The 15,000-nt window shown below is 43.7% G+C and overlaps 1 protein-coding gene across 16 annotated transcripts in view; it reads right to left on the bottom strand.

The window, feature by feature from the left end:
- LOC147015668 (sideroflexin-5-like) overlaps window positions 1–15,000 on the bottom strand; it is a 380,656-nt gene that overhangs the window by 297,583 nt on the left and 68,073 nt on the right. For all 16 annotated transcript variants that reach the window (XR_015049781.1, XM_085848047.1, XM_085848062.1 and 13 more), the window contains one exon: window positions 6,555–6,581. Coding sequence is in view for 15 of the 16 variants with exons in the window: in XM_085848047.1 (XP_085704173.1) it covers window positions 6,555–6,581 (27 nt within the window). In the remaining variant the exon portion in view is untranslated. The remainder of the gene's footprint in view (window positions 1–6,554; window positions 6,582–15,000) is intronic.

Here is a 15,000-nt window from a genome sequence, read left to right as displayed (position 1 = left end):
AGACCCCAAAGAGAGTGGTGGCCGAGGATGGTGCCTGATAAAGGATATAATTAAATAAGGCCGTCAATTATCTTCAAAAGGGTTGTTATAAATAACCCGAGCACCCAATCTTCAGTCTTGCACTTCCTCGGAGTTTTCTCAGTTTGCAAGCAAAGTTTCAGGCTGCTAGGTTTCATGGTTTTGGAGTTATGGAGGACACACACACACACGCGCGTGCATACACACACACACACACACACACACACACACACACACACACACACACACACACACACACACACACACACACACACACACACCGACATTTATTAATATAGATGGGGGTGGTGTACTTTGAATGTACCTGTACTTATTTTATATCTTTTCCAGTTTCACTCCTTATTCATTGACTTCATGCCTGTTTGACTTTAATAAACTGCAAGCTAGGTTCCCAACTCATTCTTGAATGGAGTTTGGCTGTCTGTCTAAATACGTGCAGTGACACGTAGAGAGGACAGTACACTTTCTCTCGAGGATACATTGAAATGTCTCTATAACTCTGCAGAGAATGGATGTTCCATAGAATTCATTAGATGTTTATAGAACCAATCTTTAGAAATTCTACAGAACTAAATTTCATAGAAAATGTTGATAGAATTTCAACACAATTTCTATGCACCAGCTGTATAGCATGTTGGTCCTAAAGTTCTGTATAATATATTTAGACAGGTTCTATGGAATGTCTCTAAAAAATTTCTGTCGAATTTCTACAGAACATTGCATGGAGGGTGCCTGATGTGGTTAATCTATCTATAATTCCAGCAATGTGTGTGTGTGTGTGTGTGTGTGTGTGTGTGTGTGTGTGTGTGTGTGTGTGTGTGTGTGTGTGTGTGTGTGTGTGTGTGTGTGTGTGTGTGTGTGTGTGTGTGTGTGTGTGTGTGTGTGACAGCTGTTTCTCGACAACCACTGGTCCGATCTAATTGAAACTTGCCAGGTATATTGCTGAGGACCTGAGTATGTGCCTTTTAAAGGTTTGATATTAATCGGACAAAACGTTCCCAAGTTATGGCCATTTATTTACCAAAACAATGACAAGACACGCTGCTGCGTAGGCGTGGCCGATGGGGAAAGGGCGCCATAGTTACTGTGGTGTAGGAGTGGCAATGGTCAATGGCAGCAAATGTCATGGCAGGCAAAGAGGGAGGTAAACTTGATTTTAATTTACTCTGTGTATGTAAGTATCACAGCAGTTGTTACTTCAATGCAAGCGATAATTCGTGGAATGCATGTGAACATTTCGTACGGCACGCACCACTTCCGGATAGTGATGACTCACTGTATTCTCATAATTTATCGATTTTTAATGCGCATTTATAGATAAACACAATGCCCCAATCCAGTCGTCGTTTACGAGAGTGAAGGAACAGCACGTGTGTTTGTTTGAAAGTTTTTTTTTGGGTTTGCAAGTACGGCCACGCATGTACGGCCACGCACGTACAAGCACGCGAGAGCGAAGGACCGGCCTGTGTGGTTGTTTCTGGCACATGGTTTGAAAGTTTTTTTTTTTGCACGTACGGCCACGCACGTACTGGCACGTACTAGTAATAACAATATGCTTTCCATCATGAGTTCACCAAAGCAACCATTTGTGTTGCAAAACAGCTCATGCATCGCATCTTTCCGAAAATAAACGGACCACCTTCCATTCTTAGCCATGAAGCCGGAGCCTCCAATATCAGGAACATCTGGCAAATCTGAACACGACTCCATGCAGCTTTTGGGAAGGGTATGTACAAATAGTGGTGCAACCGAATAATAAAAGACTTAGGTACTAGTCTTTCCCACAACTGAACCAGCATGTAATACATTGGACGTCTCACAGCACTTATCACCATTATACACCTTCTAAGCTGATTGATATGCATTTGGGACGAGGTTTGGTCTTGCGGTTTGTTGGATTTTGCCAACCCCATCATGCCGAGAACGAAAACCCGAGCTTTGGCGACTCCCTTTTTGCCGAGTTCGTTGGCATGGGACCGAATTTCGTGAGATCTGAAATTAACAACTTCAATGGAAGTGAGAAGCAAGCTGAAGATGGCAGCTTTCTTTGGGAGGACAGACATGCAGATGGTGCCTGGACATTCCTTTGGGATGTGGCCTGGCACCCTGGCCTTGCCTTGCGGCTTGTAGGGTTTTGTCAACTCCATCTCATCAAGGAAGGATGAGACCGAAAAGGAAGAGACCAAGACCGGGCGTACCCAGGCATTCCCCGGAGGTGACACAGGAAGGGCGGAAGAGCTCCTTGTGAGCCAACGGCCATCCATATCTAGTGCCCAACTGTGTCTGCGGACGTCCTCCTGCAGTTGGGTCACTTCTTATTAGGAGGTTGGTGGCAGGATTTGCACTCCGGCCACCGTAAAACCCTTAATTCCACAAAACGCAAAAACGCAAAAAAATCTGAAAACCCACTCCGTGGGAGTACCTCCTGTGCAGCTTCCCTTCGCAGGGCAGCTCACCGGATGACGGGATTGGGGCAAAGCCTTCGGGACCCCCAATCTTTGATGATAGGAGGGAAACCACGGGGTAACATCCCTGGGTCAGATTGCAGGAGAGTATGTCGGAGTGGTGCTGAGGTGTCGTCCACCAGACGGCGGTCTCCTTGGGTTAACCTGAGGCGGTCCCTTCGGGTGGGTGCCTGGAATGTCCTATCCCTAAGAGAGGATGATCACCTGTCTCTGTTATAATCTGAGCTCAAGCGTTTGGACATCGGGATTGCAGCTCTCTCTGAGATTCGGAGACCGGATTGCGGCGAGATAATGGTGGGTGGTTACACCTACTATTGGTCTGGTCGCTCTGATGGTAACCATACCCAAGGAGTTGCTGTAGCTGTGTCCAATAAGCTGACCCCAATGATAATTGAGGTAACACCGGTCAACGAGCGTATTATGAGATTAAGGATTCGTCACTCCTTAGGTGTCAATTCCCTGGTCTCTGTTTATGCTCCGACTGAGGCGAGTGATCTCAGTGTGAAGGATGCATTCTACGCCACACTCGAGTCTGTGGTTGATCAGTGCCCCAGACGAGATACACTTCTAGTCTTGGGGGATTTCAATGCATCGACTGGAACTGAGAGGGATGGTTATGAGGTGTGTGTTGGTCCCCATGGGTCAGGAACTATGAACCAGAATAGCACTAAGTTCCTTCACTTTGCAAGAAGTCATGGACTTAGGGTGGCTGGTTCATGGTTTCAGCGCCCACAAGCTCATCGCTGGACTTGGTATTCCAACGCTGGCGGTGTGGCAAAGGAGATTGACCATGTCCTCATTGATGGTCGTTGGAGGATGATCCAGAACTGCAGGGTCTACCGGAGTGCTCAGTTCCTCAATACTGACCACAGGCTTGTTGTAGCAACTCTAAAGCTGCACCTTAAATCCTGGAGAATGGTACCATCCCAGCCTAGGCTGGATGTTGGCAAGCTCAGGGATGAAAGAGTAGCTGAGGAGTTTGGAAACAGGCTGAGTGGACACTTGGGGGGTCTGGGTGCTTTGGGGGGTCCTGAAGAGTTGTGGAGCGCCTTCAAGACCACCGTCCTTGATGTTGCCGGTGGAAGTCTTGGAGCTCACCGCAGGGCAAAGAAGAATTTTGTCTCTCAAGGGACACTGGATACCATTGACCAGAGTCGTAGGGCCAGGCTGAATGGCAGAGCTGAGCTGTTCAGGGAGCTGAGGCGTAAAACTGTACGTGCACTGAGGGTGGACAAGGAGGCCTATGTGCGAGGAATCTGTGAGGGGGTAGAGCATCACCTGTGGACAGGTGATTCTCGTCCCACTTACAGGGGAATTCGCGCATTACGTTTATCCAAGCCCATCCCTCGGAGCACTGCAGTTCGAGCAGAGAGTGGTAGGCTCTTGACAGAGGAGTCTGAAGTGAAGGCCCGCTGGGCCGGTTACTTTGAGCGGTTGTAGCAGGCTGATCCCCCAGCTGTCGAGTTGGACATCAAGGGTGTTCCATTCCCTGTTGCTGACCCTCGAATCAACTGTGGTCCACCTTCGCTTGTGGAAACACGGGCTGCGGTGAACCAGTTGAAATGGAGCAAAGCTCCAGGGATCTGTGGCATCCATGCCGAACTTCTCAAGGCTGGTGGAAATGCTGCACTCGTGTCGTTGCATGCAGTTTTGTGCTCTGCCTGGAACACAGGCATCATCCCAACTAACTGGAAGAGGGGCCTTGTTGTCCCTCTCTGGAAAGGGAAGGGTGATCGCCAAGACTGCAACAACTACCGAGGGGTGACGCTGCTCTCAGTGCCGGGCAAGGTCTTTGCTCGGATAATTCTTGATAGGGTGCGCTACCATCTGCTTGAGCACCAGCGTCCACAGCAGTCAGGCTTTACACCAAAGAGGTCAACGATTGACCGTATCCTTGCCCTTCGTGTCCTCACCGAACGCAGACGAGAGTTTCGGCAGGGGCTGCTTGCAGCCTATGTTGATCTCTGTAAAGCGTTCGATTCAGTGAATCGGAATGTCCTCTGGAGGATTCTTGGTCTTCATGGGGTGCCACCAAAATTGATCGATCTGATGTCTGAACTCTACTCTGGTACTGAGAGTGCTGTGAAGTGTGGTGGTGCCATCTCTGACTTATTTCCAGTTGTTACGGAGTTCGTCAGGGATGTATACTGGCCCCACACTTTTCAGCACTTGTATGGACTGGATTTTAGGGAGGATGTCAGAGAGATCAAGTTGCGGTGCATCGTTTGGGAATGTCAAGATCTCGGACCTTGATTTTGCAGATGATGCAGTCATCTTTGCGGAGACTTTAGACATCCTTTTGGGGGCCCTCGAGGTGCTGAATGAGGAGTCGGAGCCGCTGGGATTACGGGTTTCTTGGGTCAAAACTAAGATCCAGGCTTTCGGTGACATCTTGGACGCTGCTGTCCTGTCTGTGTCTGTTTGTGGTGAGGATGTTGAGGTCGTGGAGAGATTCACTTACCTTGGCAGTGATATTCATGTCTCTGCTGGCTGCGAGTCAGAGGTCAATAGACGTCTGGGTCAGGCCTGGGGAGTCATGGATTCACTGGATCATGGTGTGTGGCGCTGCCGGTACCTGTGCGGGAGGACGAAAGTCCAAGTCTTCAGGTCCTTGGTACTTCCAGTCTTGCTCTATGGATGCGAGACTTGGACTCTGACCAAGGATCTGAGACGGAGACTTAATTCCTTTGGTACCAGGTCTCTTCGGAGAATCCTTGGCTATCGCTGGTCGGATTTTGTGTCCAACGAGCGGTTGCTGAGAGAGACTCGGATGAGATTTGTTACCTGCATAGCCCGTGAGCGTCAGTTGCGGCTGTATGGACATGTGGCTCGTTTTCCTGACGCTGATGCTGCTCACCAGATTCTCTCAGCGAGGGAGTCTCATGAGTGGACAAGGCCAGTGGGCCGACCACGTGCCTGGTGGTTGCAGCAGGTTGACCATCATCTCAAGGAGATGGGGATGGGCCTGGCATCTGCATGGGGGATGGCCAGACAGAGGCCCCTGGAGTACCGGCGGAAAGTGGACGCAGCGACGCGCGGCCCCTCTTCACGCTGCTCACGCTGCTCTGGCACATGCTCCCATACCTGACCTGACCTGACACAGGAAGTCTTGTGGATCTATACCATCACCACTTTCGGGACAGGGGGGGAAATGGAGCACAGATAAGGAGATGATTTCGACCATGAGTCATGGTTCCTTGCAGTGGTGAACATGAATGCTTCAGGACCAGGGAAGGCTCCATTAAATGAAGCACCGATAAGGAGATGGATTGGTTCATGAGTCGTGGTTCCTTGCTGGGGTGAAGTTGGATGCTTCAGACTGGGAAAGGCTCTGTTCAGTCTAAGAGACTCGCGTATGGAGATGACAACTGGTGGTGACGGCGTGTACACACACACACACACACACATCATGATTTACACATACTGTATATTTGTATGCACGATTGAGATTGTACACATATTATACGTGTACATGACATATTGTACATATTATATACACATATATTGATATGTAATCATACACATATTATACATGACACATTATACATATTACATACACAAATATATCTCACACACACACACACACACACACACACACACACACACACACACACACACACACACACACACACACACACACACACACACACACACACACACACACACACACACACACACACACACACACTACATTTTTCTCTCAAGACTGCTTGGCGAAATGTGTTCGTTGAATTGAGAAAACACTGTATACAAAAAAACAACAACATCTCACACTGACAAAATACTGAGGAAGGACATGTTAAGGCAGAAGTTCATTAAAAGCAAAGGCATATACATAGTTTCACATATCACACCTACGTGCCACCAATTATCTTCATTATCTATCATTATAGTACATTTATGACACCACTTACAACTTTCCTCAAAGAGATGTAGTTGTACATGTTGAGAAAGTAAATTTCATCTCATAAAAGTCATGTCGGTGCCTGGTTTGAATGAGTAAAACAGGGGTGGGGAGGGGGACGGGGAAGGTGGTGAAGAACCACCTACCTGTTTAATCTTCAGGGCTTCCCAGAGCTAAAAGAGAAGCAAAAAATAAAAAGGAAATGAAACTCCATTTGATTATAATTTATAAACCTCTTTTTACATCTTAGAATCATATAAATAATTGTTCATTCATCAATGCCAGAATACACTGCAAGCACATTATGTATTGGGAAGTGATTCAAACCTTAAAAGCATCAACAATGAAAAATGAAAGCACTTAAAACATAGTGAAAGCACATGTACAAAATATTTAACATCTGCGGCCATTTGCAAATCGTTTGATTCATCAGCAAGAGTGCACGCAAGTTTTACCATAAAAAAATAAGTTTGTCCAGACCACGGCTCTTTAGCACAAAGTCTGTTCATCCACCTCCTCAAGTTTTACCAATAATTGGTAAAGAAATGATTTGTTTTTATCTTTAAAACACAGGTTAAAACCCAGTCAAATGCAGTCAGTTGATGCCGAGCACTTACCCGTGGGCCAATGAGGGTGTGTACCGGGGGGGGGGGGGGGAGTACCTCCAAAATAGGTATTTGCTCTCTTCGCCGGAACTGCACACACAATTTCAATGAACTTGGACAAAACCTTCATCAACCCATGATGTACTAAATTTTGCTCATGGCATTAAAATATGTGAGGATCTAAAGGGGGTCTGCGGGGGGTTTGAGTGACTGTTGCCCCTGATCCAGGTGAGCTTCAGGACAGGTCAAGTCAGGTATGGGAGTTCTAGTTTAGTCAGGTCAGGTATGGGAGTCTAGTAAAAAAGCTAGTTCATTTTGGCACGTTCCTAAATTTTTTCTTCACTCAACATAATTCTCCAAACAGTAGAAAAAGATAAGTTTAATGTTTTGGAAATGTCACATTTTCTTGTGGAGGTGTGAAGGAGGGAACAACACCTTGCTTGCTCAAAGTAAATAGGTATATCAGCTTAGTTATAAGACTTGTTATTTCTTTGAAATTATCAGATTTCACAACAGATTTTGAAAATTGTTTTGTCAGGGTGACATACGATCACCAAAACTGAAAAAAATGTTTCGATTATATACTTTAATTAGTCCGTGAGAGTAGATTGGGGAAAATCATATCAGAAAATGTATGAAATCGCTCCAAGCTCCTAATTTTAAAACGATAGTACTTACAAAAGTGATGTATGCAATGATTCATAGATATGATGAACAGGCATTCGATAATATGAGTAAGGAAAGTGAAAAAAACAAACTTTATCGTCAATAAATCGTTGCGGCCTGTTCCAAATCAAGGCATGGTTGAGCAGGCCAAAAAACATGGCGGCTTCAGACCCCAGCGAAGTTACCCAGGGAACGCCTGAAAACCCCAGAGAGTCAGGTGGCTGATGATCGCCTGATGGAGGATATAATTAAATAAGGCCGTTAATTACCTTCCAAAGGAGTGTTTTAATTCACCCAAACACCCAAGTTTCACTCCTGCACTTCCATGGAGTTTTATTGGTATGCATGCAAAGTTTCAGGCTGTTAGGTTTTATGATTTTGGAGTTATAGAGGACACTCACGCACATTGATATTTACTAGTATATATGTATATATATATATATATATATATATATATATATATATATATATATATATATATATATATATATATATATATATATATATATATGTTTGGTACAACAGAACCTTAATATGGATAGAAACAAACACGACATAATAGTGACCGAAGCTTTTCGTGCTGCACTCTTCAGGGTAAAAATTCGCAGCAAGTGAACGAGGAAGTAGAGGCCTTATTGATTGTCTACCTTATTGAGACCTGCGTATAAAGCACACGCCTTCAGTGCCTCCTTCACTTGCTGCGATTTTTACCTGAAGAGTGCAGCACGAAAAGCTTCGGTCACTCTTGTGTCATGATTGTTTGTATATATATATATATATATATATATATATATATATATATATATATATATATATATATATATATATATATATATATATACATATATATATATATATATATATATATATATATATATATATATATATATATATATATATATATATATATATATACATATATATATATATATATATATATATATATATATATATACATATATATATACATATATATATATATATATATATATATATATATATATATATATATATTCTACACGAGGTCCACCTAAAAAGTGACGGGACTGAGCCTGCTGTGTGCTCCACATAAACAACTTGAATGAACGGGTTGCATCACAGTGTTTTGCAACATTCCAACAATATATATGATTGGTGATGGTTGACTGCGCTCATTACCTTCGCAAACTTTGTTGCGAAGGTTATGTTTTGATCGCTGTGTATTTATTTATTTATTTGTGAATATGTGTGTTTGTTTGTTTGTTTGTTATTCGCATAACTCCAAAAGTATTGAACTGAATCGCAGCAAATTTGGTGGGATGATTGGTTATTATCCGAGGACCATTTGATTAGATTTTGGGAGTGATCGCGTCAAAGGTCAAGGTCAAGGTCATGAAAAGGTCAAAATCGTCTTTTTACCATAGCGCAGTCAATTTGTATCCAATTTGCATGCAACTAATGCCAAAATGTTCAGAATTCAATGCCCCATCTTGTGATATGTGACATGACACAATGACGTAATAACCCTTATTAGCGGTTGGGAGTCAAAGGTCAGGGGGGGGGGTCACGACATTGCAAAATGTGCGGTTTTAGTCATAACACAGTCAATTCTTATCTGATTTTCATGAAACCAACACCAAAATGTTGACTGTTCTGTTCCCCACACTCTAATACCAATTACAAAATTAAGAGTACAAAGGTCAAGGTCGAGGTCATGAAAAGGTCAAAATCGTCATTTTGCCAGAGTGCGGTCGATTTTTATCCAATTTGCATGCAACCAATGCCAAAATGTTGTGAATTCAATGCCCAATCTTGTGACATACGATATGACACAATGACGTCATTACCTTTGTTAGCGGTTTGGGTCAAAGGTCAGGGGGGTCAACGACCTTTATTATCATAACACGGTCAATTCTTATACAATTTGCATGTAAGTGGATTCAAAATGTTTAGAATTCAATTCCCTATCCTGTGATGTGTAATATTTGATTTCTTATAATGTGACCAGTTGTCATCAGATTGACTTGACACCAACACCCAAAAAGGTCAGGGAGTTCATACAGAAATTGTACAATGTACATGAATCAGTGTCAAACAGCAGGAAATTTAATGTTTTTAAGCCATCATAACACATATGAGATGGCAGATGTGGTATGGGATTTAATACCCTCACAATCAACGGTTTCTTGGGGGGGGGGGGATGTAGCGTTGGAGAAGGTGTGCGCTCGACTGAGTGCCCATTCTAGTTGTGCGATTTTTTACAGGTCGTGCTTTACACGTCTAGTCTGAGTCGTCGTGCTATGAGGCGTGAGCATTGAGCCAATCTGAAGTTTCTTGCCAAGCTTGGCAAAACACCTTCCGAATCCTTCGCAATGCTGCAACAAGTCGACGGGGAAGAAAGGATGTCACACACACACGTGCATTTGAATGGCACAAGAGGTTCAAACATGGACGGGAGGAGGTTGAAGATGATCCATGGTCTGGAAGACCTTCAACGAGCAGAACGGCAGCCAACATCGAGCGTGTGAAGCAGATGGTGCACGCATATCGTCAACTCACAGTGCAAATGATTGCTCAGGAACTTTCCATTAACAAGGACACGGTCTAGAGCATCATCACTTAAAATCACGAAGTGCACAAAGATGGTCCCCAAGCTGTTGTCCGAGGACCAGAAACAGGAAAGATTCACTGTCTGTCAAGACATTATCGAGCGCCTCGACGACGATCCAGTCCTGCTCGGGAGAGTCATTACTTGCGATGAATCGTGGATATTCGAATACGATCCCGAGTCCAAGCGGCAGAGTCGTCAGTGGAAAAGTCCGGCATCACCAAGACCAAAGAAAGCAAGGATGTCGAAGTCGAAGGTCAAGGTGATGCTCATATCGTGTTTTTTGACATCAAGGGCATCGTCCACTTCAAGTTTCTACCACAGAGTCAAACAGTGAATCAATACATGTACAATGAGATCCTCTGGCACCTCATAAGATCAGTCCAGGATAAGAGGAGGGATCTGTGGGAGAACAACGCCAGGGTGCTCCACCATGACAATTCCCCTGCTCACAGAGTCCTGAGCATCCGATAGTTTCTGGTGGAGAGGAACGTGCCAACTCTGGAGCAACCCCCGTACTTGCCAGACTTGGCCCCTTCTGGTTTTTTCCTATTCTCCAAGCTCAAGGGGGTGATCAAGTGGACCCGATTTCCTGATGTGGAAGCCATCAAAAGGGCCAGAAGAAGCCTTCTGGGGTTGCATCAAAGCCTGAAAGAAGAGGATGGACAAGTGTGTGAGACTGGAGGGAAACTATTTTGAAGGGGATCAATATAGTTTTTGGAATAAAATTTCTGAAGTCAGTCCCGTTACTTTTTAGACGGACCACGCATATATAATTGACACCTCCCACACACCTCAAGCCAAAGAAGCTGCATGAAGCAACCCAAGAAGGCCAACACAAGGTAAGTGCTTTGCTGTTTCAAACCCTTCCAAGAGTTCCTCCGAGTTATAAAGACGTTCAAACATACTACACATGTGAGAATCCAAATGCTACACACTCCCTCTGCTGCTGGACTGGTTTCATCGTTTATTGGTGAATCATCAACGACAGCGCAGACAGCAATGCATACCAATGAGGCTCCCAAGCATGTACCATGTGCATACATCAAAGCAGTTTTTATATGAATAATAAGGAAAGACCCACCCACATCTCTCACCTGTGAATGGAGGGAATAGCCAATCAGCTCTCACCAAATCAACTAAACCCACATGGCTAGTGGCCCCAAAATGTGCATGCACCAAAATAAAGCAAAACACTCTTTCTACTTTGGAAGAAAATTCTGTATATTAATAATAATAATAAAGTTTCTTCAAAGCAAACTGCCATGAAATAATAGAGAAGGAAAATAAGAATTAGTTTCCATTGCCAGGCAATGTGTAAATGTGAACCAATTGAGAGAATTACAGAATTTATAAAAACAACTCGGACCTCACACACATCTTAGTTATCAGCAGTCAACATTCACAACTTTTTCTTTCCTTGTGACGTCTGCAAGCATTATGACGTCAAGCTGTCATTAATAACAAATGTGTCAGATGTAAGACTATGGGAGAAATAAGATGTCCAGATGGAAGGCCACTTTGTCCATATATCAAGAGGAAACACTTACCATTAGAGCACTCTATATTAAAAGCGTGTGGCAGTTAAAAATAAATATATAATAAAACCCAAGTGAATATAACAGTTGGAAAATGGGATCCACACACATGGCTCCATATCACCGAAACACAAGAAAAAGTCCAACATAAGAACCCTGCCAAAGCAACATAGCCACTGGTGCAATTATTTTGCAGACAAACTTGCCATCACAAATACCTTGTGCAAGGATAAGTTTTAGAAAACTATAATTGCCTGCCACTCTTCAGGATGCAACATTGCTGTCAAGTACTCATTATGAGGCTCAGGGGAAGTGTGGGAGTGTGACCTCCATTTCTTGGTCACACTAAAAGAACTTTCCTAAAATTATCTCCCTCTCCATGCAGCCTAAGGATTTAAGACACCTTTTCCACCTGACCTTGCATGTCATAAATGGGCAAGGAAATTGTTTTGGCTAAATGAGTTGCTTCTCCTCTGTCTGATGCAGTGACTGGGACATTTATTACAGCTGAATGCAATGTGAGGCCAGGACTTAAAAAAAGAGAAGTCATCTCACGCGGGAGAGAAACTTTGTAAATGTGCGATGTAATAACCAAAGGAGCCGATTTGCATGCCCTCGCTATAGCCCTGAGCTTTCAGCATTGCATTAGGGTTGTCATTTATCTTGAGAATGCTATCAAGCCATCCCATAACTTCTAAGAGGATGTGGCCTTTGCTTTGCCTGGGATTGTAAATTAAAATCCATTTGCCAGCCCTGGGTGACATTATCCAGACAAGGACACATGTGGCCGGCCATTCCACAAACTGCTCTTCCATTAAGTCCAAATCTATCAATGTGTGAATGACAAATAGGTTGTGTAGTTTCAAGGAGATACAAAGTTGTTTTAATTAACAGAAAAATTATATCCATGGAGGAAGTGTGTGAGCTGGGGTGGGGGAGAGGGGGAGGGGAAGGGAGTACATCAATGCGTGCTTAAATAACAAGTTATCCTGCCATTTCATTTAGCCAGCCTGCTCGGGGTCAACCCGAGCAGGGGTCACAGCAGTGCCAGGTCAGTGTCGAACTATATTTTAAGCACAGAACACTTTTGTTTCCGAGCTTAAGATCTGTCTGACGCATGCCGGAAACTCTACGAAGTCATAAAAGCACGAGTTACAGATGCATTGGTTTTGTAACGTTACTCAAAACCGACCCGAACAAACATACCTTCGCAAAAACTTGCAGCTGGAAAAAAACTCTTTTAGGAAATGCTGTGTTCAGCTTTCCTAATACTCAAATGTGAACTATTTCAAAGAGTGGAGCCAAAAAAGGTAAGTAAAAATTGTTTTTCTTCATGCTTATCATTTCTCCTGTATCTCAGACCCTGCAGGCTTTATAGTACTCGAGTCAGACAGTCAGGATGAATTGTATGTTTCAACTGCTCATTCCTTGAATCAAGACTCAGGAGGCTGAAGACATGATGGGACCAAGGACTCAAACTTTAAGACTTGAGTACAGTATTTAAACCTGTGACTTGATCAAGTCATTTTTGAGTAATCAGAAATTTAATTGAAAATTTATGAGCTTACAATGTGGGGGAAGAATTCAGAAGCATGAGTGCAATTCAGAAGCATGAGTGTGATCAGGGTAGGTAACAGGAGGAAGTATTCCTTAATGTGTAAAATGGATTTAAAAGATTATATGACTCGACACACGGCTCTTGAGACTCAAAGCAACCCTCATCACTCAGCTTCAAATCTGTTTAAGACTTTTGGAAAGCTGGTTATGAATGACAGTCCCTGATTTATAACTGCAATGGTAATGCTATGAGGCTCTAAATTTCCAGCCTTTAATGGGAGATCAGAGCAGATCAGACAGTTACAATATACACGGTCTTCCAATCACGTCGTGGACCTGTATGGAAACCGTTGAGTGAACATAAAAGGGTCCGATTTGTGACAAGTGCTGTATCTTTAATATGTAAAGCTCACTCTTGTCTGTGTGTCATAAGCGCTACAGGCCACGTCTTCACCCCTCTCCCCCCAGTGTCACAAGCACCGGCCATTAACCAGGCCACGCTTTTCCCTCCAACAGGCCAGAAACGTGCCGCACAAAGCCGCGGTATGTTACTCTTAAATGTAATATATTGTTACGGTTCTGTGAAGCCAGTGCTCCCCCAAGGCAATGGCGCACACAACCTATAGCAGCCCGGAGACAATTATTTCATTAGTATTCGTTTTAGATAGCCCTTCCCTTATGTGTAATGGGTTTGCGGGACAATATGCATTGCAGGGGCTTTAGGTCGTGTTTTTCTTTCCATTCTTTACCCATCTTTCATTCTTTACATTATTTTGCTTTGCTGTACATGAGCATTCTTCACGCATGCATGCATACAATCTCACCATCAGTAATGCAGTGCCTTCAGAAAGTATTCACACCCCTTGGCTTTGGTGACATTTTGTTGTGTTGCAGCCTGAATTTAAAATGAATTAAATTAAAAAAATTGTCACCGATCTACACAAAATACCCTATAATGACAAAGTGAAAACATGTTTTTACACATTTTTACAAATTAATTAAAAATGAAAAGCTGAAATTTCAAATTTACAGAAGTATTCAACCCCCTGAGTCAATACTTTGAAGAAGCGCCTTTGTCAGTGATTACAGCTTTGAGTCTTCTTGAGTATGTCTGTATCAGCTTTACACATCTGGATTTGGGGATTTTCTCCCATTCTTTCTTGCAGATTCAGTCAAGCTCTGTCAAGTTGAATGGGGAGCATCAGTGAACAGCAATCTTCAAGTCTTTCCACAGATTCTCAATGGGATTCAAGTCTGGGCTATGGCTGGGCCACTCGTGGACTTTCACGTCCTTGTTCTGAAACCATTCCAGTGTTGCTTAGGCTGTATACTTGGGGTTATTGTCCTATTGGAATGTAAACTTCTCCATAGTCTAAGGTCTTTTGCACTCTGAAGCAGGTTCTCCTCAAGGATTGCCTGTATTTGGCTCCTCAGTTCTCGGCTCGGATCCACGCTCTATCATGTAACTTGAGGCACAAATGTGTGATAGGCTCCGTTCGTTGTCATGTGGATAGCCCCAGCGTTCTGCTCAATTATGGCCTCCATTGCATGATGTTTGGCACACGTTCCTAGCTAAAGCATGTGACCAAATGTGCACTGCCATGTTAATCTTGGAGACAGACCGTGTGGCAGAGTGCAG

Source organism: Eptatretus burgeri, chromosome 12, assembly GCF_056783735.1.
Source record: "Eptatretus burgeri isolate ZD-2024b chromosome 12, Ebu_testis_v1, whole genome shotgun sequence".
NCBI lineage: Eukaryota > Metazoa > Chordata > Myxini > Myxiniformes > Myxinidae > Eptatretus > Eptatretus burgeri.
Note: the sequence above shows the minus strand (reverse complement) of the source record. Positions and strands in the feature narration are given on the sequence as shown.